The 25,702-nt window shown below is 33.5% G+C and overlaps 1 protein-coding gene and 1 long non-coding RNA gene across 2 annotated transcripts; both read left to right on the forward strand.

Moving 5' to 3' along the window:
* Positions 1-6,209: 6,209 nt before the first annotated feature.
* On the forward strand, positions 6,210-12,988 carry LOC143080521 (large ribosomal subunit protein eL13-like). The gene is made up of 4 exons (XM_076256397.1): positions 6,210-6,236; positions 8,524-8,776; positions 11,010-11,183; positions 12,731-12,988. Exons 2-4 carry the CDS (start codon positions 8,531-8,533, stop codon positions 12,947-12,949), a joined length of 639 nt encoding a protein of 212 aa, XP_076112512.1. The 5' UTR covers positions 6,210-6,236; positions 8,524-8,530; the 3' UTR covers positions 12,950-12,988.
* Positions 12,989-22,782: 9,794 nt separating this feature from the next.
* LOC143078363 (uncharacterized) lies at positions 22,783-25,458 on the forward strand. Its single transcript, XR_012979192.1, has 5 exons — positions 22,783-22,983; positions 23,544-23,671; positions 24,269-24,361; positions 24,650-24,784; positions 25,220-25,458. It is a non-coding gene; the product is annotated as an uncharacterized LOC143078363 (long non-coding RNA).
* Positions 25,459-25,702: the final 244 nt, after the last annotated feature.

Here is a 25,702-nt window from a genome sequence, read left to right on the forward strand (position 1 = left end):
TTACGATGAGATAATTCTTAAAAGTATAGTATTGTGTGTATATCTTCGAAAAAGGTAGCAGATATCAACCTGCTATAGATTGCAAATATGATCAGTACTTTGAGACTTTCAATTCGAGGTCAATGTCAGGTCATGATGAAATGTAACCTTGACCTTTAAAGTGAAGTATGACCTTGAACTTGTGATAATTGAAAGGTCAAGTGGTCCTGAGTTGTATGGTGGTAGTCCTATGTCTATATGACTTCCGGTTATCAAGTTTGGTATTGCATCATATAATTGATTATTCATTGTGACCTTGATGAACTTTGAAATTTTCCCAATTTTTTTTTAAAAAAGGGAGACTGGGGAATAGAAATATGGTCACTTGGTCTTCTTCCGACCGGCAGTCAAACGCTTGCCGAAGTGGGGCGTCCGTTTGGCTGTGTGGGGTGTATCAAGTTCGCAGTCACGTCCGGTCAGAAGGGGGGCGTTAAATCCGATGCCTCGTGTAAAAAGAGTGCCACACTCTTTGCACGTTAAGAACCCTTGCAACAACTCTTTGAGGGGTCCGTAGGTGGCCTGTTGCAAGGCAAAATTTCTGTCCATATCCAATATACCCTCATTTTCTAGTGGCAGTCTAAATTTCCCCGACCATCATCCCGGATGGCCTCTATTGTATCAGCCTACCTATTGTATTCATTGTGAACTTGTTCTCGTCCTGAATATGCATGAAATATTTGCCACTGGACGTTAAGCAACCAACAATCAATCATTCTAAAATGTTGTTCTTTCACTGCTGCTGCAGATCATTTTTCTTTTAACAAATTTGAGATATTTATTGTCGTTTAAGAGATAATACAGTTTGACATTTTGCGAGCGGAGGCATGTATTTCTAAATCAACAACAGGTTACCACCTGAAATTTTCAGGAATTGAAGAGTTTAACAGGGCAATATATTTGACAAATTACCAAAAACTTTCAATGAAAAACTAAAAAAAAAAAAAGTCAATTTCAAATTTTCATCTTTTACATTGACTATGTAAGTTTCATTGGTTCTATTTTTATATAATTTATATTACATCATTTTTTGGCACTTTGCAAAATGCGGTCATTATGTATATCAAATTGAACGTCTAAATGAGTTCTCCTCAAAAATGAAAATTTCAAACCCCTTTTTCATCCAAGTTGGAAGGGTGTAGTGGTAAGGTTGTCGCATATCAAATGAAAGTCCACAAGGCGTACATTACAAATATCAAATTTGGCATCCCCAAAAAATGAGTTGGGTAGGGTCATTGAGTGCAAAAAAATAAATTTTCTTTTAAGATAAGGTTGTTGTATATCAAATGAAGTGTCTTAATCTGTACATTTCAAATATCAAATTCATGTCCTCCAAAAATTAGTTGGATGGGGTTATTTAGTGTAAAAATCAAACTTGTAGAACATGGTGATGTCGCATATTTTGTATTTCTTTTTTTTGTACTTTTATGTTCTCACTATTATTAACTAATTCGACAAAAGATTGAAACGAATATAAGAAATAATAATTAAAAGCATTTTAAGCCATGCTAAATACTAATTTTGAAAATTGGATTTTATTTTTGTATACAGTGATGATATTCGTCACGATTAAAATAGATATTTTCAAATGCACATGAAAAAAAAAATAACTTCTAGGAGAGGCTTTTTACAGCTCAAATTACTTTTAATACATCATTTTTTTTTCCAACGTTTCATTTTTTATTTTTTTTTGTCTAGATGTACATAACCTAGTTTTCTGTTTTCAGGCAAGAAATGCATAAGCCGTGACTTGTATCTTTAAAACTGTGTCATTATGTTTTAGAATCCTATCCAAAACACTGAGGTGGACATGTTTACAATAAAACTCATGCCTTATATGTAACGGCGCAGGAGGTTTTCTCTCTTTCAAATTGACATTTATTTAGCGCTTCAATTTCAAGGACATTTGCGCTTACTTTTTTTTTGGACGAAAAATGACACTTCATGGATTTAGTGTGTCTGAAGCGCTTTTCTGAATTTAACTTCAGCAGAAATCATGAGGAATGCTCACACCCAAACATTTGAAAGATAGAGATGTCACACGAGGAACAGACGTTGGTTTAAACATGAATTTTGATCTCCGTAAATGAAATAACCTTAGATAAACAATGACGCATAGACTTTCCATGAAATAGATTGACAGCAGAGGTTCCGAGATCACAGTTATTTCGTAGTGCATTTCTTTTAGACAATAAATGGGGAAAAAGTCGCACTTGCGCTTTCTGAATAATATTTTTACAGTGTGTTGTACTACTTTTGGGACAAATGATATCAAAATTATAGAAAACCTCATTAGCTCTATCTCAAAATATGGGCAATTTTGTATTAAGGGGGTCTTAAAATCTTTTTACAGCTTCCGAAATGCTAATTTGTAACCTTTTTTAGATGAACCAAATCACTGCTTGACTTTCAAATTCATGACCCATTTTTTTTTAATGTAATTCATGACCCATATTTTTTTAGTGTAATTTCATCCCCCTACTTGCTATTTGAGGCATAACACATGAAGAAATACATTTTGATTGGGTATAAAAAAAGATGGTAAGTAACACACTGGCCACACTAGGGACTATATTCAACAACGCAAATCAAAGGACGATATATATATATATATATATATATATATATATATATATATATATATATATATATATATATCTGTCATCAATAGAACTAACTACCTCTGAAGAAAAACTATTGAGTAAAGGCCTTAATTTTCAGTCCAGCTCCAGCAACCGTCAACAATTTACAACTTGAGACAGATGTAGAAGCATTTGCCAGGCGTCTTCGGTTGAAAGAACATTTCAATAGACAACAGAAGAAAAATTTAAAAGAAGCCGGAATGAATGAATCTGATTATGAGAGTGATGAAGGAGACATATGCATTCCAAAATTTAAAAAGAAAAGTAAATGGAATCCCCCTAAAAGCAAAAACGACAATTTGGAATCATTCATTACATCAGTCAAAGCTGAAGTCAGATCTTCAATCAGTGGTAAACAAGTCAGAAATATTTCAAAGTCAGAAAGCCAAGCCATGATAAACTTAAAAGACCGTGACGAAATTGTTATCAAACAAGCTGACAAAGGAAGTGCCGTTGTAGTGATGAACAAGGCAGACTACATCGAAGAAGGAAATCGTCAACTCTCAAACGCTAAATTTTATAAAGAACTAGCATGTGATCCAACCAAAGAAATCAGCAAAAAAATTAATGACGTCCTCTCAGAAATGAATAAAGATAAACAAATTGATGACGATACGTACGATTATCTACGCCCAGACGAAACGTGCACAGCCGGTCGATTTTACTTACTTCCAAAACTCCACAAAGAAGGGATCCCAGGGAGACCTATAGTATCAGCTAATGGCCATCCCACCGAAAAAATTTCAGAATTTGTTGATTACCACCTCAGACCACATGTTAAACAACTACCATCTCATATTCAAGATACGACTGACTATTTGAAGAAAATGAATTCCTTAAGTCCTTTACCTAACAACACAATTTTGGTTTCAATGGATGTGTGTTCTTTATACACAAATATTCCAAAAGATGAAGGAATTGCCGCGTGTGAAAAAATATGGAATACTCGAAAGGATAAACATCCCCAAACTGACTGTCTTGTTCAATTGCTCAAGCTAGTGCTTGAAAATAACAACTTTATTTTCAACGACAAGCACTTTTTACAGATTGACGGAACTAGTATGGGAACAAAAATGGCACCTTCTTTTGCCAACATTTTTATGGGGGATCTCGAAGAACGCATCCTTTTGAGTGTGCCATACAAACCCTTGTCATGGCTCCGTTTTATTGATGATATTGACATGAAATGGAACGATACTGCAGAACATTTGCAAGATTTCCTAGATCATTGTAATCAGTTCCATCACTCAATTAAATTTACATCTGAATTTTCAAGCGAGAAAATTGCTTTTCTCGACACCACCACATTTGTAAAGAACGGGGTCAAGACAACTGATCTCCACACAAAGAAAACTGATAAACACCAGTTCCTTTCTCCAAAAAGTTGTCACCCGAAACACTGCTCCAGGAGTATACCTTACAGTCAAGCCATCAGATTAAAGCGAATTTGCTCCTCGGAATCCAAACTTAACTATCGTTTGGGACAACTAAAAACACAGCTGAAATCAAGAGGATATAAAACCAAAAACATCACAGACGCTTTTGATAAAGCCCAAGAAAAAGATCGAGCTAGCCTCATGGAATACAAAGATAAGACGACCCGTGCAGATAGAATTCCGTTTGTTGTAACCTTCCATCCCGATTTGACAAATATTTCATCTACTATCCGAAAGCACTGGCGTCTTATCGAAAATGACTCTTCCTTAAAATAAATTTTTCCATCACCTCCTGTTATTGCCTATCGCAGACCCAAAAATCTCAAAGACATACTTGTGACATCAAAAGTAAAGAAACAAGAAACTTCTAAATTTGGGTGTTACAAACAATGCGGTAGAAGCAATTGTAAGTGCTGTAAAGCCGCCAACACTGACCACTCTTTCAGCAGCACAGTAACAAAGCAACGATACAACATCTATGTTACATCTAATTGCAAAACGGAAAATAGTATTTATATTCTTACTTGTGGAACTTGCAAGCTGCAGTATGTTGGTGAAACAGAAACTACATTCAACATCAGACTTAACAATCACCGGTCGTTCTATACAAAAGGAAGAAACTGTCCAATTACGAGACACCTCTTAAGAACAGGACATACTTTTGATAATATCACCTTTCAAATAATTGAGGTAAATCAAAATTGGGACTCCGAAAGGAGAAAACAGAGAGAAAGGTTCTGGATGCATCAGCTACGTACTCTTGAACCTGATGGACTTAATGAGAGGGATGAAAAACAGTTCTACCCAAAACCAAAGGAATAAATCATGAATTTCATTCTATTTAACTAAAACAACTATTTGTTTAGATTTAAAAATTGTTATGTACAGTAAACGGCAAAAATATGTTGTATATACCCCATCAATCAACATATTAAACTTTTACACAAAAACGTCAAGCTACAAAGATATTTTTTGTCATGCATCCGATTTCACCTAGATAGATGCACACGCCCGATGAAGCTAATTTGTTTAGCGAAATATTGCGTGATTAATATATAAAATATAACAACTAATTTTATAACACTCATTAGTGTGTTAAAGTTACATTCTTAGACACTTATATAATTTAATTTAGTAACTGCATCAGTTTATTTACAAACTGATCCACACCTAGATAGATTGAATGTTGATTGTTGCTATTTTTAGACACTATATATATATAACTGTGTACTCGGACCAGAGGAACGTATATATTTACTGTTGATGAATGGTACAAATACATGTAACTGATATATTTAATATGCTTAATGATTAAAAATTATTCAGAATCTATATTATAAAAAGCGCAAATGACTGGTTAATTTCATACAGGTGCACTAAAGTTTAAAGAGTAAATTAATGTCGATAGTGTTCAGGGCGCAAGTTTCCATTTGGCACCGTTGCATGCTAAAAAAATGTGTGCAAACGTCTAGTGCCCATATGTAAACCAGTGCCTGACATTTACATGACCTTTATACTTAGTAATCACAATTTCGTTAGTTATACATGTATAATTTGGTTGTTAGTTTTCCTACCTAGAAAATATAGACTATGATATGAAGTTTTTAATAAAAGGGTATTGGTGTTAGTTAAGATGAGACGAATTTCAATTTTCAAATGTCCGACGTTATAATGTCTTATTTCACAAAACATTTTAATTTGATCTCCAACTACTGATAAACACAAAAATAAGTGAAGTAATTTGAAAGGGTTGTATAATTTGCTGATAACTTTGTATGACGGACCTGAAATACTTTGAAAGACTTTGCATGGTTTAATATAATTGTGGAAATAATTATTTTATAACTGATCATGCGAGCGGCCGATCATGACTTAAAAAAATCATGAGTAATAAAATATTAATTCCTTTCATATTATCATTATATTTATCAACATTCTATTGGAATACATTTGTTCTAATATTTCTAGTTAATTTCGTTTTAAATACAGCTTTAAACATCTTATTATTCCTCTTTTCTTGCATTTGTTTTGTTTTTCAAATCCGTTTTCTCTAGTCATCCCGTCACCGGAATATTTTAAGTATTCGACTTCCTCTTCCTTTTTCATTTTCGGCCATACGAATGTATGTCTAATAATTTTTATGCATTGTTAAATCTGATCAATCTGTTCAAATGACAATTACAATTGAACTTCCAAATAATTAATATAACTACATGTATTCATATTTGATAGCTGCCATGTCAATTTCTTTGCTCGACACCGAAATAAACTAGCAATTTCAATGATATCACCGTCAATGTTTTGTCGTCCTCGATGAGCTCTCTCGGCAATGTATCGTCCGATTTATTTGTAGAATATGTATTAATAAAGTTTAGGCTGCTGAAGTCTAAAACATGTACATTTGAACAGTCTTGACACTTCGAGGGAATCATAAGAGGTCCTGTGGAGTCTCGCATCTTCAGAATTAATCTTGTGTACAGTACATTTGTACGTCAGTAGTACTGTCATTGAAAACTGAGACTAATATATAAAGTAGTCTCAGTTGAAAACACCTTATTATCGTAGTCCTTAGCTTTTGTCCCTGAATGAAAACACAAAGCTTGGCCAGTTATGTCGTGATTTAGTGATCTATATAGGGTCATGATCATTGATGAACATATCACGTCTACGACTACTATTAGTATTAATGTTAATTTCTGATTTTCATTCAAAATTTGACAGAAAAGTTGTGTGAGATTAAATTTTTACACTGTTCACTACTGATCCACTATGTACCCATAGATGGTAAGATACACAGGCAATTCAGAAAATGGCACTAAATCCCCCATATCAAAAATAATATCTTTATTGGATTATATGAAAAAGAAGATATATCCTATTATAAGTTGTATGGTTTGCAACTGCCCACCCCCCCCTCCTTTACAGATTCATAGAGGGTTAGTAAAATCCATAGGCAGGGTTCAGCAGCATATGAAATTTCCCCTTTTCAAATAATTAAGTAAATTGCCGGTTCTAATTGTTTCCAAATATAAAACAAAATCAAACCTTGCTTACCAATTGAATCGACTTTTTGTCCTAGCATGCGCTTTGTTTTTGGGATACGATTGCTTTCAAGCAATCTGTAGACTTATACCAGTGGCTCAGGACAATGCCCTCATGTCAACCATTTTATTCTAAACATTAAGGATCATCTCAGATTCTGATGATTCTGATGATTGTCTTGGTTTAAAAGGTAAAAACAAAGGGATTGATCTTAAGGTTCATCATAAGGAATTGAAAAATATGGCCGTGTTTACACCTCCAAAATTACTATGAGTACAGACAAACTGGTACATTCAGGAAAGTTTTAAGGCATGGCAGGAACTAGATATATAAAAGTTATATGAAGTCTACGTTTCAGAAAATTAAAAACTTAACTGGATTTTGATGTTCATTTTTTTCCAGTCTGCAGAAGATAGCAAAATAAACAAACACCCGAGTTTCATTTGATACGGTCCACTCAGTTACACAGTTTAAACCTGTTAAATCACCTATTGTTTACAGGTGTCTATTGTCCATCTATTGTCCATTTAAATCAATACTACTCACAACATTGATTATATGAGCCTTGAGGGGAGCTTCTCAATCGTTTTCACTACTTAGTTAATTTTTGCTCCTTCTGCAGGAACGAAAAAAAATGGATAGCAAAATCTAGAAAAGTTTATAATTTTCTGAAACATAAAATGCATTTAAAATTTATATATCTAGTTCCTGCCATCCCTTAAAACTGTTGCAGGTGTATAGGTTAGTCTGTACTCAGAGTAAAATTTGGGGTGTAAATACGGCCATTTTAGCCAAAAGGTTATGATGAACCTTAAACAACTTTCCTATAATGTTCTTTTCATAATCTTCATGTTTGATATTTCCCTCGACTTATAGGCATGTTTTTAACAACACGGAAAATCAGAATCAAGCAGTATTTATATTTAGTGTTTTTATAAATTTAGAAACAAGTCAAATTAGTTTTGAAAATAATATTATCAAGCTACATGTATACATGTGTCAATGAAAACAATTGCAATCGTATCCCTCAGAGCAATCTGCTCTTTGATTATTAAAATATATTTTAATATTCTCTGACAGCGTTACGAAAAAGGATATGGTTTGAGACATCTGAAATGATTTTTATTCAGTTGTGTGTGTGCTTAACAAAGGATCATTTAGCATATTAGTAAAGCATCCTTTTGTAATACAGACAAAAAAAACGATCCTCAAGGAGTTATGAAGACAGGTCAACAAGCAAACAGAAAACAGACATTGCTTGATTTCTTTACAGCCTTTGAAAAAAAAATCTGGCAAAGACAGAATCACACATTTACACATGATAATGCATGAATTGACTGAAACTTATTCATAAATTTGTTTTTCAGTTAAACAATGGCCCCCAAAAGAAACAACATAATCCCAAATGGGCATTTCCGAAAAGACTGGCAGAGATATGTCAAGACTTGGTTCAACCAGCCCATGAGGAAGAAGAGGAGGCACAGGACCAGAGTCCAGAAAGCTTTGAAGATTGCCCCTCGTCCAGTTGCTGGTCAGCTTAGACCCATAGTTCGTTGTCCAACAGTAAAATACAACACTAAACTTCGATCTGGAAAAGGTTTCACCCTTGAAGAATTGAAGGTATTTTTGTCAACAGGGGTTAACAAATGTTTGATTATATAACGCTATCAATTTCAATCTAGATGCTGTTGTACATGTATACATGTATATTTATTATCTTTATAATGTGGATGTATGACGGCATCAATAATATAATCTACAAATTATCATTTCAAATAGTCACATTTTAGCATCAGATTAACATGATTAAAGCTATACAACCGATAATTTGACAAAAAAAGGTGAATACATGTATAATTTATATTCTTAAAATGCTTATTAGCTCACCTGGCCCAAAGGGCCAAGTGAGCTTTTCTCATCACTTGGCCTCCGGCGTCGTCGGCGTCCGTCGTTAACTTTTACAAAAATCTTCTCCTCTGAAACTACTGGGCCAATTTTTCCCAAACTTGGCCACAATCATTATTAGGGTATCTAGTTTAAAAATTGTGTCCGGTGACCCAGCCAACCAACCAAGATGGCCGCCATGGCTAAAAATAGAACATAGGGGTAAAATGCAGTTTTTGGCTTATAACTCAAAAACCAAAGCATTTAGAGCAAATCTGACATGGGGTAAAATTGTTAATCAGGTCAAGATCTATCTGCCCTGAAATTTTGAGATGAATCGGACAACCCGTTGATAGGTTGCTGCCCCTGAATTGGTAATTTTAAGGAAATTTTGCTGTTTTTGGTTATTATCTTGAATATTATCATAGATACAGATAAACTGTACACAGCAAAAATGTTCAGTAAAGTAAGATCTACAAATAAGTCAACATGACCAAAATGGTCTGTTGACCCCTTTAGGAGTTATTGCCCTTTATAGTCAATTTTTAACCATTTTACGTAAATCTTAGTCATCTTTTACAAAAATCTTCTCCTCTGAAACTACTTGGCCAAATTAAACCAAACTTGACCACAATCATCATTGGGGTATCTAGTTAAAAAATTGTGTCCGGCGACCTGGTCAACCAACCAAGATGGCCGCCATGGCTAAAAATAGAACATAGGGGTAAAATGCAGTTTTTGGCTTATCACTCAAAAACCAAAGCATTCAGAGCAAATCTGACATCGGGTAAAATTGTTTATCAGGTCAAGATCTATCTGCCCTGAAATTTTGAGATGAATTGGACAACCCGTTGATAGGTTGCTGCCCCTGAATTGGTAATTTTAAGGACATTTTGCTGTTTTTGGTTATTATCTTGAATATTATTATAGATAGAGATAAACTGTAAACATCAATAATGTTAAGCAAAGTAAGATTTACAAATAAGTCAACATAACGGAAATGGTCAATTGACCCCTAAGGAGTTATTGTCCTTTATAGTCAATTCTTAACAATTTTCATAAAATTTGTAAATTTAAACTAACATTTTCCACTGAAACTACTGGGCCAAGTTCACTATAGATAGAGATAATTGTAAGTAGCAAGAATGTTCAGTAAAGTAAGATGTACAAACACATCACCATCACCAAAACACAATTTTGTCAAGAATCCATCTGCTTCCTTTGTTTAATATTCACATAGACCAAGGTGAGCGACACAGGCTCTTTAGAGCCTCTAGTTTTTACTATTGATTTTAAATATGTGTACAAAGACTTTCTTAAAAATAAAATCCTGTATTTCTTCAGAAATGTTCTGCTATTAAATTATTGGCATCCCGTTTTCTTTTAATTCACTTACGACTGCCATCAACAAGAACATGTTATCAACCGAGTATATAATATGAACGGTATTTAGTAGTTTGTTTATCATACTTACTCAAAAAAAAGAAAATTTTAGGACTTTTTCCATAACTATAAACTAAAAATGTATTTTGAGACATTTCAAAGAGGGATAATCACAAGTTATTTCAGCACAGGCCAAATAAGATAGAATGTGTGGTTCCAGTTACATCTGAAAAAAAGTTAGAGTAGGTAGGTAGGGATGTTTTTTTATTTTATGTTTTTTTTTTACATTGAGTCTATGGGAGCATTATTCTGACCTTAACAGTGCTTAATGAAAAATGACAATAAAATCTTTAAGGTAGGCTAATTTCAAGATGAAAAAGTAGGGACGGTAGGGTTACTGGAACCACGCATATATTTTTATTTGGCATCATGATTTTAAATTTAAAAGCAATTGAAATATTTTATATGAATTTCACATTCCAATATTTACATGTATATATCAGCTGTATTGTTTATTTTTATTGATACAATTTTTACAAACATTAAAATTCGCCAAAAATTGAAAGAAAATGAATTGTTGTTACAGAGTGCTGGTATCAATAAGAGACAAGCCTTGAGCATTGGTATTGCTGTTGATTACAGGAGAAAGAACAAATCTATTGAGTCTATACAGCAAAATGCACAGCGACTAAAGGAATACAAATCTAAATTGATTTTGTTCCCTAAGAAGATGAGCCGACCAAGGAAGGGTGATGCCACTGTAAGTTTTTAACCGCTATGACCACCATAGTATTTTGCAAGCAGTCGCCTGTTAATTATTGCCAAGATAGTCCAGTCAATCTAGCATAAATTTGACCCTAACCTTAGAGTAATTGCAACAGAAGATTTTTAAGAAATCTTTACCATTATACCCCAAATATACACAGAAAAAATCCAACAAAATCTAACTTGAGGAAAACTAAAAATAAACAATTTTAAAATTCCTGTTGAGATTTGCATAGAAATATAAGATAACTACAAGAAAGGCAAAAATATCAATAAAAATTGATACAAAGTTCTTACTTCTATTCAAAGGAATGTGTTGATTCTTGATATTTTAGCCGTCATTAGAGTATAACAAACAACTCTAAAGGTTGCAGTCTTCTAATTGACTGCTCCATAGGCTTACAATGTACATGCAAAACTGATCGTTGAAGATAAAAAAATAAAAAATGATTCATAGAAAAAAAAATTCATGTTCATATAATGTATGTACTAATGTGGAATTGTGATTTAATCGAGAAAAAAAAGTGGGTCATGCCATGAAGAATAAAAAGTTACATAATCCTGAAGTCAAAACATTTTTTTTCTACTTTCTGTTTACTGTTTTTACTAGGCCGCATCACTTCCAGTAAACAGTTGCTGATTTTGAGTTTTCCTTCAGTTAGATTTTATGGGACTTTTTTCTGTGTATACTTTGGGCTAAATGGTATAGATAAGAGTTAACACATTTTCTGTTGCAATTAATCTGATGTTCAAACTTACTTTGACTGGACTAAGACAATAACTTTAGTTTTAAAAAGTGTATGGATCTTTTTAAAATTTAACCAGAAGGTTCAATACCATTAAAGGAAGGTTGGAATTGTTGTTGATGGGGAGGGGGGTGATGGTCCTATCCTAAAAACAGGGTAAAAAGGGGCCCCAAGACACTAGTTTCAGGTCAAGAATTATATATAACTTGTGTTTTAGTATTTTGATTTCAAACAATCGTAGTCAATTGAGTTTAGTGTTGAGTACACCTGCTAGGTGCCATATTCGAACTCACAACCTCCATGTTGACAGGCTAAAGATACATAAAGTGTTAATACTTAAACCACTCAGCCCTATTCAACTATGAGAAAACTCCATAGCTTAAACTTGGCTGTGAAAGGCATGATAGTGTGAAACAATACAATAAAAAAAAACTGACAATCAGATTTATAATTAAACAATTAACAAATAAACAGCTTGGCCGTGAGCAGCTGGATACAATTGCAGAGGTCCAACTCTGAACAGTTGGCAAAAATGGACACAATATTCAAGCTTGATACAGGTTGTAATTTAACATTTGACACATAGGTTTCCGACACAGAATAAATGTGTTCAAAGAACTTAAAACTATTTATGATTTAAATTTATATTCAATTGAAAAATTCTTGCTGTTGTGCTATACTAAGTAAATCTGTTTTCAGACTATATACAAAGAATAACATATTGGTATATGAAAATAACCTGTCATTGAGTAGTTACAATTATCTGTAATTAAGTTTTTTATGATTTAATTTCCAGGCTGAAGAGATAAAGATGGCTAAACAACTTAAGGGAGCAGTGATGCCTATTACCAATATCGCTAAAACAGAGAAAGCAAGGAAGATCACTGATGAGGAGAAGAAATTCAGTGCTTTCACTGCACTCCGACAGGCCCGTGCAGCATCTAGATTGGTGGGATACAGGGAGAAGAAGGCTAAACAGAAGGCTGAGGAAGAGGCTAACAAGCCTAAAAAATAAACTACTCTTGTGTCAATTAAAAAAAAAATATGGAAAAAATTTCTTCTGATTATTTGAGAGAGAAAAAAGTTTTATAGATATCCTGGCCTGGATGACTAGCTCTATGAGAAAAAGTCATTCCTTGTCCTATTTTTTCTTAATTAGTCTTGAATATGTATGAAATATATGCTACTGGACTTTATGACATGAGGCTTAAATTAAAATATTGTTTGTTTGCCCTTTACCGACTGACCCTATTAATTCGTTCCGACTGAAAATCTTTTATTTCTACTTACTGGCAATATTTAATTTTATTTTTTTTTCGTTCCTACCGAAAATCTTATACTTGTATTTCCCGCTCAAAACTTTTTTAACTGAATCCTCGGGTTTTATCTTCCCTGTATAAGGTTAAGTCCGTTTGGTATCACATGAGCGTTTGGCATGGACACTTGCATTTAGAGATTCAAAGCATTTGATTGAAGTCGATGTTGAAAGTATGACGAACGTTGCCCTTTATATTTGAAGAGCAGGGTTCATTCAAATAAGTTCGTCCAATACAAAATTATCAACGTGTGTACAAAATATTTTGTTAACGGACGTTGTATCCTATGTACAGTGATGTAGGGATGGCCTTTGGTGAGCCGTAGATCGGGATGATTATGTTAACCCTGCCTTTGACCAGCTTTGACATCATTTATTTATATCTTACATGAATGGAAGTCCTGTAAATTGGAGAATAATTGACAGTAAAATCGCCAAGTTTTCCTTACAGACCATTTATAAATGCGATGTAAAATACGTGACAATTGAGTTTCAAGTCTTTTAAATTTTTATTGATAACACCGGGACACACGAAAATTTAAACACCCAGTCTCTAGGGTTTTAAGTAAAGTAAGACAAATGATTAGTTTTAGCTCTTTTAACTGGTTGCATGGCGATGATGGTGGGAAATGCACTGCTGGGCAGTGGCTTTATATTCTAGTCAAATATTCTTTTTTTCACAGATATCATCTCTGATAATTTAAGTTCAAATTTTGATAAAATTGGTAGAATGTCAGAATAGAACATGCTATAGATTGCACATTGTACAGCTGTTTCACAAACCATGCTAGGAAGATATATGATATTAATAAACCACTCGGTCGAGTTAAGCGTACAAGGTACATGTATGTAGTACAGAATATCAGTTCAAGTTAAAACTCTTACAAGTTCTAGTCATAAAAACGTTGAAAATATGCTGCACAGCCCTATATTTTGATATTTGAAAACATAGTAGTGCATATGAATTAACTTCACATTCTACATGATATTTTTCTTTTCATAACTTCCTGGGATAGTCCCAGAAACTTTAATAATTATGTAAAGATCAGTAAAATCATACTTAAAACAAAAGCAAATACAGACAAAAATGATATCAGTCAGATTTTGTATCTATAACATAAAATATTATACCTACCTGCCTACCCATGACAAAAATGTACCGAGCCAAGTTATTTTTTTGGGGAAAAAAATAAAATATTTTACCTACCTACCTACCCTGTTTCAAAATAAAGGGTCGGAAAAACAATATGGCAAACAAACAATATTTTAATTTAGGCCTGAGCATCAATACAATCATTTCATGACTGCAGAATATTTTAGCTTGAATTGTGTTTTTAATAACTTGGTGGAGATTCAAGGGTACATAGGGATTCTCCTATTGGTTAATTTAAGTTTCTGGTAATTGATTTGGATGCCATATAGTAACCACTTTGTCCGTCTGTCTACATGTCTGATTTCAACAGAAGTGATATATAGGTATAAACAAATGTGACACCAGGTCACAGTGCAGTATGGTTTGCTATTGCAATATGGTTGTCTGTTTCAAAAAACAAAATACATAGTATTGGATTTTAACTAAACTTGCTCCAATCTTATTTGACTAGGATTGCAAGTTTTTTGTCGAGCCTGCAACTTTTGTTGCAGAAAGCTCGACATAGGGATAGTGATGCGGCGGCGGCGGTGTTAGCTTACTTCTTAAAAGCTTTATATTTTAGAAGGTGGAAGACCTGGATGCTTCATACTTTGTATATAGATGCTTCATGTTACGAAGTTTCTGTCAGTCACATGTCCAATGTCCTTGACCTCATTTTCATGGTTCAGTGACCACTTGAAAAAAAAGTTCAAATTTTTTGTAATGTTGAATTCTCTCTTATTATAAGTAATGGGATAACTATATTTGATATGTGTGAACCTTGCAAGGTCCTCATGTCTGTCAGACAGTTTCACTTGACCTCGACCTCATTTCATGGATCAGTGAACAAAGTTAAGTTTTGGTGGTCAAGTCCATATCTCAGGTACTATAAGCAATAGGGCTAGTATATTGGGTGTATGGAAGGACTGTAAGGTGTACATGTCCAACTGGCAGGTGTCATCTGACCTTGACCTCATTTTCATGGTTCAGTGGTTATAGTTAAATTTTTGTGTTTTGGTCTGTTTTTCTTGTACTATATGCAATAGGTCTACTATATTTGTGGAATGATTGTAAGGTGTACATGTCTAGCAGGCAGATGTCATGTGACCTTGACCTCATTTTCATGGTTCAGTAGTCAAAGTTGAGTTTTTGAGCTTTGGTCTTTTTATCTAATACTATATGCCATAGGTCAACTATATTTTGTGTATGAAAATATTTTATGATTTTTGTCAGTAGCGCAGGTTTTATTTGACCGTGACCTCATTTTCACGGTTCATTGCACAGTGTTAAGTTCTTGTGTTTTGGTCTATTTTTCTTAAACTATAAGTAATGGGTCAACTATATGTGTTGTATAGAAGCATTGTTAGCTGTACATGTCTGCCTGGCATGGTTCATCTGACCTTGACCTCATTTTCAAGGTTCATTGGTCTTTGTTAAGTTATCTTGCCTAATGTTAAGATTATGTGACAGTTGTAATAAAGCTTAGCTTTATACTTAGGACTATCAACATAATATCAATGAATAGTATAGAAGGCGAGACATTTCAGCGTGTGCACTCTTGTCTATTGAAGGTCGGTGGTATAAATCGATTTTTAACTGGATTTTTGTGACAAAAATGTCGGTTATTGAATTGGGGATGTACGGCGGGCGGGCGGGCGGGCGGCAATCAAATGTTGTCCGTGCATTAACTCGTGAACCGTTCAACCAAAGCTTTTAAAATTTTAATATGTTGTTACTGACAACTAAATGAAGGTCAAGTTCAATAATGGCGATTTTGACTTTTACCGTTCAGGAGTTATGGTTCTTGAAATATTGAAAAATGGAGTTTCCAGTCGTGTCCGTGCATTTACGCATGAACTGTTCTACCAAAGCTTCCCTAATTTTAATATGTTGTTACTGATGACAAAATAGAGGTCAAGTTCAATAATGACGATTTTGACTTTTACCGTTCAGGAGTTATGGTTCTTGAAAGATTGAAAAATGGTGTTTCCAGTCGTGTCCGTGCATTTTCTCATGAACTATTCAACCAAAGCTTTTAAAATTTTTATATGTTGTTACTGATGACAAAATAGAGGTCAAGTTCAATAATGACGATTTTGACTTTTACCGTTCAGGAGTTATGGTTCTTGAAAGATTGCAAAATGGTGTTTCCATTCACGTTGTTGCATTTACTCATGATCCATTCAATCTAAGCTTTTCAAATTTTAATATGTTGATACTGATGACAAAATGGAGGTCAAATTTGATATTGACGATTTTCACTTTCACCATTCATCAGTAATGGTTCTTGTGATATTGCCAGGACACAAATAAATGTTAATAAATCCGGTTTGCTGTCGTTGTGACAGCCTCTTGTATTTTTTAATATAGGATTTCGCTGTATTTTTTTTTATAAATCAACTTTACCATATACTTAATACAAAAATGAAATAAAAAAATGGGGTCACCGTTCATTTAAGCTAACAATCTGCATCCGAAAGAAGCATACATTTTTGTTGGAAGTCTTTTTTTCTGTTGAACTAATAGGAGAAAATTCAAATAGAGGTAATATTGAAATAAAAAAAAGAACTTAATAACAAAAATCACTTAATTTTACAATTATTTAGTGTATGTGCAGCTTATTTGAAAACAATAATATAAAAATATAGGTCATCGATGAGTTAAAAAAGATATTTCAATTTCAATGTGAAATGGCATTTTTACATCAAAGGGAGATAATCTGGAACTTTTCCATGATAAAAATATTTTTAAGTCATCTGGTGCGAAACAGAATCGATTTTTGTGGTTGATTTTTGTACCATATCATCAAGTAATAATTAATAGTGTAATAAATAAATTTTATAATGAAAAAACAAACTTTTAATTTATCATTGAAATTTTTGTACCCGCGAGCTTCCAAAGTGGCGATAAAGCACCAAAAAATCAATCTATTTAACTAAACTTGTATTCATTGACAAACACTTTGGAGGTCATTTCAAATTTATTAAAATTGACAATCCGGGAACATAAACAGCTTTGTATACTTTAGTCTCTGTACCACATAATAAATTTGGCAAGCAGGCTAGGACCCTTGCTGACATGTTGGTTTTAATATAGTTGTAGTAAAGCAAATGTGGGCAGGAATGGAAAAGTTGCTTTTCATGAGAAACCATATAAAGCCCAAAATGTTGAATGCCAAGGATGGATGATGTACAAGCAGTTGAATAATGAGAAACAATATAACCAAAATCAAGTCTATAGTAATCTTTATATGCCCGTTTACAGGACGTATTATGGTATACCTTTATCTTTCTGTTATCAACATTTTGGACAATGCTTAAACATTGTTTGCATGAAACTTGGGGGAATTAATTTTATATATAATATAACCTCGCAAGTTTTTCCATCAATTTCTGGTGACATTGAGGAGTTATGGAAATTAATTAATTAAAAAAGGGACGGTTGTATCATGCCCTCATGGTGCAGCTCTTGATTTGCTATTAACCTTAAACACATGCAGATGGATACAAGTTTTAGATAGTAAAAATCACCACAACAATATGATCTACATATATTAATATAAAAATAAGTACATGCAGATGTGGTTTGATTGCCAATAAGACATCTTCGCTAGCCAAGGACTGCAATCCAGTCCTTTCCTCAGAAGTTCTCTCCATCTTTGGCAGATCAAGCCAACATTTTAAAGAACGACTGGTCTCTAATTCTTGGCTACATGTAGCAACGATGCATATTAGGCGACAATACGGTACTCTTAACAAATCCATAGCAAATAGTCTACTGTAGAAGGCCCTACAAGAATTTTCAGAAAATCTAAGACAACAAATATAACGGGACAGGATCCAACAACAACCACTGAACTACATGCTCTTGGCTTTGAACAGGCACATATAAAATATAAATCAGTACACATCAAATAGTAACAGTCAAGAGAAAAACCCGATCTTGTGCCATGCCAAAATATTGATATCAACAGATTAGTACAATGAAACTAAATATATAAGTATAACCATCATAGTATGGTTTTAATTTACTGATAACAAATATTAATACAGATAAAAACAATATTAAAAGATATAAATACACATCACTACAGTGATACATTGGTTATCATTTAGAATAAGTTGTTTTGGTGGATTGATACTAGTCATTGCACATGTTGCACATATTGAATTTAAGAAGTATGTGGCTTTGAAAGATGAAATTTACCCTATCAGAAGGGCTAGTTGAATTAACAATCGATATGGAGTTTTGAAGAATTTGAAACCCGTTGCACCCATTTTGTGCTAAAGAATGCATGAAAATCAATCAAAACCCTATGGTACTGACATTTAATATCTAAATCTTCCTAGGGTTATCACTTTATTTTGAGATGCACAAAATATAGGGCATTCATCATAACCTTCTGAACATCCTATCCATGAACATTTCCAGATATTCAAGTTATAAAATGATGTTGTATTTGTCGAGAAAATTACATAGCTTGTGCAAGGTGCAGAAATCTAATATATGGTCTGAAATCATCAATGGTGTAATCTTTAAAAAATAGAGTTGTCTTTTCGTCCGTAATGCAATGCGTATTTTAACTTTCCACTGAAAAAAAGGAGCATGCTAGCAAGCACTTTCAAATTGATTATTTGTGATACTGCTTGTCAAGAAAAATTATTGATTCCCTTTGATTGACCCGTGGAAACAGTAAAAATAAATAATCTAATTCCATATTCTACGGTGTACTTGTCTTTCCTGCAGAGTTCTTTTTACCTTTCCCTCATGTCTAAAATTCATTCGACAATAGTGAATTTGAGTTTCTCGGATATTATTTACAAACAATAGCTAAATTGTATTCGGTTGAAAGGAATACATATCTTCGTATCAGAATTCTTCAAAGATGAAAGGTGAAATGAGGTTTGGCATCCAGCATTTTCTCGTGGGTTTGAACCCACCCCCACTGAAAAATGGTAATTTTCCGTCTATTTCCAATTTTAAAACGACCTTGAGAGGTGAACATTGACAACACTGTGTTTTTTTTTGTCATTAGGGTATTTACCCTATCGTTACAGCAGTCCATTCATGCTAACTGGGAATATGTGGGACTTGAGTGTCTTGCTTGGGAATTATTATTGTCAAGTCAGGTCTGCATAAATGTCCGTTTTTACTGATTTTTGACAAAACGGTGACCTAGAATTTACAAACTAAATTCCTATTGGCCATATTATACCTCGTTGTGTTCCTGTACCAACTATGCATGCATTTAGGATAATAGTTTATACCTACAGTCCCTTCCAGTTACGTAGTGCCATCAAAAGATGCCCACCCCACCTGATTCTGGCTACTTTTCACGTTTTTCCGATTTTAAACTCTCGAACGGCTTTCAAACTGCCATATTTTCATGAACAGACATCTGAGAAGAGTTTATGGACCATGAATTGCTTGGTTGAAGTATCTGCTATCATTACAGTTCAGCTGGGACAGTTAAAAAAAGTATGGAGAGTCATACGGGCCATCAAATAATGGTTGTCGCCATCACGCCTACAGGTGGGATTGGGGGCTAAAGGGTTAAACGATTTTATCATATTTTTTTTTAATTTGGCTTCTGTTGGGTTTGAGGGTCATTTTGGGGGTAAAACTGACCAAAACACTATAAAGAGGTTGAAAATCGGGAAAAATGAATCATTAGTAAAGAAAAGTTATGCCTGGTTGTATGTATTAAATGCCGTTGAGATAATGTAACATGAAACCGGTAACCCGAGCAGTACTGATGTCGGTTGTGTACCCTTACTTTTCTTGTCAGTTAAGATTAGTTGCTTGAGCTGGGTGTATAAATAAGTAACTTAAATTAGATTTAATCGATTGGTGATGTGCTGACTTGATTCCAAAAACTAGCGGGTACACTAAGACGCTCCTACAGCGCTGAATGTGATGTACAAGTGCACGATATGATGCCCGAGTATCTAGGAAATGACATCAACATCAATTGGAATTGAAATAGTTGTCAACCAAGAGGGAGATTCGATTTTGTAAACGGTTTGATTAACCACCTTATTGCGAGAGTGTCAATACCTAATTTTAAAGAAGCAGTTTTCACAAAAATCTCTTCCGGGACACCCAAGTTCCCCCTTAAGTTGCGGGGATTCGTGTTTCCAACCTACAGTTTTCTATGTAAAGTGTAGCTGCGATATAGCGGTTTTGTGCTGATGTGGCGTTTCGTGCCAGTTGACCAACTTTTATCAGAATTAAAACCTTTGAATCATGATTTTTTTTAGTAATTCCTGCAAACATAGACATGATATTTTGTACCTAATGTATAATTATCACTCACAGTTTATTTCGTTTCGAGTAGCGACTTTTGGCAGAATTACTGTTGACTTTTCAAAATAGGACTGAAAGCGGGGACAATTGTATCGTATCGCCACATTTGATTTAAATAGTTTATTCCCATTTCTAAAGCAATGTGAAGCATATAATTAGATCTATAGCGTTGATAAAAATGGTACACATCGTGTACTTATATCTGTTAATTATGGTCCAAGTGAAACGTAGAAGAACGTGCAATGATGGCCTTCTACTCAAGACATTTTAATTTTTATTCAGGGAGTCGGACCATAAGTGTTGGCTAAAATCATAGGATGGCTTTCAGGTTGTTTATGAAGAAAATGCAGGGGGCAATTGATATATTAAAGTGATAAAAGAGAAGAAATTGTCGAGATAAAGTATACAATGCATAAGTGTTTTTCTTGATTAACACGAGTGTATTATACATAATTAACTCGTTTTAACAACTGTTTCTGCTTAATTATGCACATATGAGGGATTGCTTATAGCAAAAGAAAGCAGATGAGTACATTGAAATATTTAATGAGTTTTATGTTGATAACAGGTTGTTTCAACTGATCTATAAACATCCCAATGTAAACGTTAAACTATACGCAAGAAAAAAAGTCATTAGACATATTTTATATTACTTTATTCAAATACCTTTTCCTTTAAAGTTTATTTGTACTTTCTAGATAAAATTACACCCACCGATCGAGGGAGGGGTGGATATGGGTGGCATTTATTTGGTCCTAATTAAGGTATGGTATACGGGTGACCCATATAGTTCATTCACGTAAGAAATGCCAAATTCTGTCCTATTCCTGCGATTTTTTTTAGCACTGAAATGTATTGTACAAGATTACCTATGCACAGATGATTTATGCACTCGTAGAGATATTTGATGGATTGAGGAACATATAAATTTCAAATATCGAGAAAACGACTGAGTTTTGTACTAAAATGTATTGAATTTTACCACGATTTTTAATTTGGCCAAGATTAAGATGTGTCTTTATTGATAATGCACACAGACGACTTGGTCGATGGTCACTTTTCCGGCGACGGTCATAGTTCACAACAGAAATATTCATGCATGATGGATGAATAATTGGAGCATATGATATGATTTTGGGTCTTCAGTGGTATAACCGAATAGGTACAAAGCAGTTGTCACACGAGACGTTGCTGTCTGATATAGACAATATTGATCTTTGCACATATCGTCAATATATTAACATCAAAATAGTTTCAAGTTAAGGGATTACTTTGGGTGGGCTATACCCCCATAACATGTACAGATTTTTAATGTATATATACCATGCTTTCCCGAAATCATAAGTTTTGTCTTCGATTTTACGTCTTCTGAATTGATAGTTTTTTTTAGACCAGTTTTCTCTAGACAAAGTTCCATTTACTACAGAATAAACACTTCGTTTTGTAACAGATGACCACACTCATAACATTTATCAGATTAAATTGTGTAAGTATGATAATGATGATTTAATTGACTCGTTGCTCTTTTTTGTCTTTATAATTTTTTTTTTTGGTTAAAGTTCTATTTCCTTCTTTCTATAAAAAAAGAAGATGTGGTATGATTGCCAATGAGACAACTATCCACAAAAGACCAAAATGAAACAGACATTAACAACTATAGGTCACTGTACGGTCTTCAACAATGAGCAAAGCCCATACCGCATAGTCAGCAATAATAGGCCCCGATAAGACAATGTAGAACCATTCAAACGAGAAAACTAACGGCCTTATTTATGTAAAAAAAAAATGAACGAAAAACAAATATGTAACACTTTCTATGTTTTTTTGGCAACATGTGCATAAACGACAATCTTTTACACAGCCACAAAAAAAAAAATCCGAGAAAGGCCCCCTACACCGTAATTTCTAGAAGTCCGAAAATTTTAACGGATGATGAAAATAGGCGAAATATACCAAAAGGCAACTCTTGATAACTCATAAATCACGATTTTAAGCGTCATTGATTTACGTCAATTAGAAAAAATTAAAAACAAACTGTCACATATTTTGTATGAATAACTTCATCGTTTGCATACATCTTGTCTTTTCAGTGTCAGTTGCATATACGTGGTGATTATTAATTTCATTTGCATATTTCTGATGGAGATGTCAATCATGTAGGTCTTCGTCAAGTTTCTGAAAATTGACAGAAACAAAGTCACGTGGTTTATGTACAACTGTAGAGGAAAGAGTAGGTCTGAATAAATACATATTCTAGATACGATCAGAGATGATCATGTTGTTTCACAAAATTATCGTAAGTTACATCAATATTTATGTAAAACAATACGAAAAATAAATATATACAGTGTTTGCATTTTATAGATGCTATCAAAAATGCTCATATTTAAAAAAAAACTATATGCGTGTTTCTCAATTCGTTTCCATGCGCTTTATTTTACTGTAAGCGATGTGTGCTTGTCATCTAAATACCAAAGCGTTATATACACTACAAGTATGTATACATTTATTCTAGCAAAGCATTTTACTCGTGTATTTCCAATTTTACTATATTTTTGGCCTATGCCATCTCTTAAAAAGATAATTTGTCAGAATGCGAATCTTGTGTATCAAGGTTGGAACCATGCAATGTAACTATATAGTATCAAATGTATTTTTATTTATAAAGATTTTTTACGAAGTTCGTGTTAGTTTTCAACTAGAAGTGTTACCTAGGTTGTGGTAGTTTTGACCATAGAATTTTTGCAAAGGTCTTGTTTATTTTTGGCCATTGAATTTTTACTTATGGAATGTTAGTCTTTTACAAAGATGTTTTACGTAATTTGTGTTAGTTTTTCATTAAAAAGTTTTATGTAGGTTGTGTTAGTTGTCCTGTATAAATCTGTTGATGCTGAAGTTTCCGTCCCTACAAGAATATGTGTACCACCAGCACCTGAGGATGATGATTATTTTGGGGACTTGGAGCAGAAAGATGAAAACATAAGGTAAATAAATTTATAATATAAAGTCTATTGGAATTTGGCTGTTAAATTTGACGTTTAGTTTATTTATTAATAGTGAATTGGGAAACAAGATTTTGCATCTTATTCTAATCCCTTTCCACTTTGCAAGTGCGAGTGCTGCCTTGTAGCGGCATTAGCCTGCTCTTTTTCGACATCTACAAGGATGTATTTTACGTGCAAGAGATATGGCTCTCTCATAACACGGTTCAGCCATTTAACGTCCCCATTCTGATGTACTGTCATCATTTCTCAAGACAATACTAGCAAATGGTGGCAAGGGAGAGCGAGAAGATTTTAAAGCGGCCAAATGTGCCTTATGTTTGTTCTGATTAAATAGTTGAATCTTTGACAACTCAGAATGATGTGAAAACTTATTTATGTTACTTTAATTTGTAATATGATTATCATAAAGGTTGTAGATCATCTTTATCCTTATCCTTCTGATTATTGTTGAAACTTGATCTTTTATTGTTTATATTCCATCTTTCATTGTCATCATTAGTGTTATATTTTTGTTATAAAAACATCAAGTTTGTCTGTAGTGTTTGTGTCAAAATACATTTTTTTTTGTATTTTCAGAGCTGCAATAGTGAAAGGTTTAGATAGGGACACAATGCTTAAGGTCGAAACAGATAAAGCTGTCAATGAGTTAATGTTTGACGCTAACCCAGTGTAAGTTTTTATACTCTTGTACTGCAGTTTAAAAAGTTACTAACTAAGTAAAGACAAATGTTAAAAAATTAATAAATGTAATAAAATTATCCGATTCAATATTTAAAACAATACAGTTAACTGTTACTGTCAAAGTACCAGTTAGCTAAATTATTTCTACAGGATAAAAAAAATTATCATGCAAATTGATGAATAAATGTTGATTGCTTTTTTAGATATTTTTAATCAGGATTCTATTTTTTTTATTTACATATTGATGGATGATATCAATTGTTGATTTGTTTTCAGGTTTGTATCGACGGTTGGAATGTGTAGATATAAATACCGATCTTATGCACCTTCCAAAAAAGTCGTGTACCAAGGGAATGGTTGTTATGTCTTGCATTACTTCTGGTATCAAATCTGGAGACACGTATATTGTCCGTAAGTACATGTGTAACTTTTAATGTTGTTAGTACCAAAATAACCAGTCTCTATCATTACATAACAGGGAGATAACTCTGTCAGAATCAACTGAACGTATTAATCACGTTCTAATTGTTAAGGAAATGCATAAAAACTTTTCAATGATTAAAACTAGTGCTTGTCAAAACTTCTCTATGACATTTTTCCAATAAAATGTGTTGATCAAGTTTTTTGAATATTGTATGTTGTTGTGAAAGGGTCAAAATAAATATTTTGTCAAAATTGATGAAATTTAAACCAGCCAAATTAATTTTAGTCTAGGTGTATGGTACCACCTTCATTCTTTCAATAATGTCCCATTAGGTCTCCAGCTATCTGTTTCCCCCATTTTTTCGAATTCATTTTAACATGATACTGAGCAATTTTTATGATTACCTTTTTGTTTCATTTCAGGAAGCAAAGTTGCAGTAACGTTCCGTGTAATCAATGGACCCCATACGTTTACCGATGTGTTCCATCTTGTAAACGCTCCTTTTATATGTGGATAGCTTGTCCAACTGGTGACCGTAGATTCCCGTATAAGTACATCAGAATAGAGAAAAGGTTACCACAGTGTTGTGAATGTAAAAGATACAAGTGCTGAAGATGTGAGAGCCAAAACCAGTTTTCATGTCAATTAATGAATAAATAATTTAAACGTGTTAAAATCGGCTTTTAATTTTTGAATACCTTAACAAAAGAAGAAATGCATTGTATCTTAGTCTATTGATACGAAGAAGAACGTATTACTTCCACTGAAACATTATGACAAGTCACTGTATGCATTTTAACAATGCAGCGCAAAAACCTCATAAAGTATAAAAGGCATACAAATATATGCAGAGATGATATGGTGGGCCTGTTTCGTTATCTGCTATGATAACAGATAAGTTTAAT

Source organism: Mytilus galloprovincialis, chromosome 6, assembly GCF_965363235.1.
Source record: "Mytilus galloprovincialis chromosome 6, xbMytGall1.hap1.1, whole genome shotgun sequence".
Lineage (NCBI taxonomy): Eukaryota > Metazoa > Mollusca > Bivalvia > Mytilida > Mytilidae > Mytilus > Mytilus galloprovincialis.

Coding starts and splice junctions, on each gene's coding strand:
- LOC143080521 (XM_076256397.1), top strand. CDS start 8,531: ATGGCCCCCAAAAGAAACAACATAATCCCAAATGGGCATTTCCGAAAA. Junction 8,777..11,009: donor TCACCCTTGAAGAATTGAAG/GTATTTTTGTCA, acceptor TTGTTGTTACAG/AGTGCTGGTATCAATAAGAG. Junction 11,184..12,730: donor CAAGGAAGGGTGATGCCACT/GTAAGTTTTTAA, acceptor TTTAATTTCCAG/GCTGAAGAGATAAAGATGGC.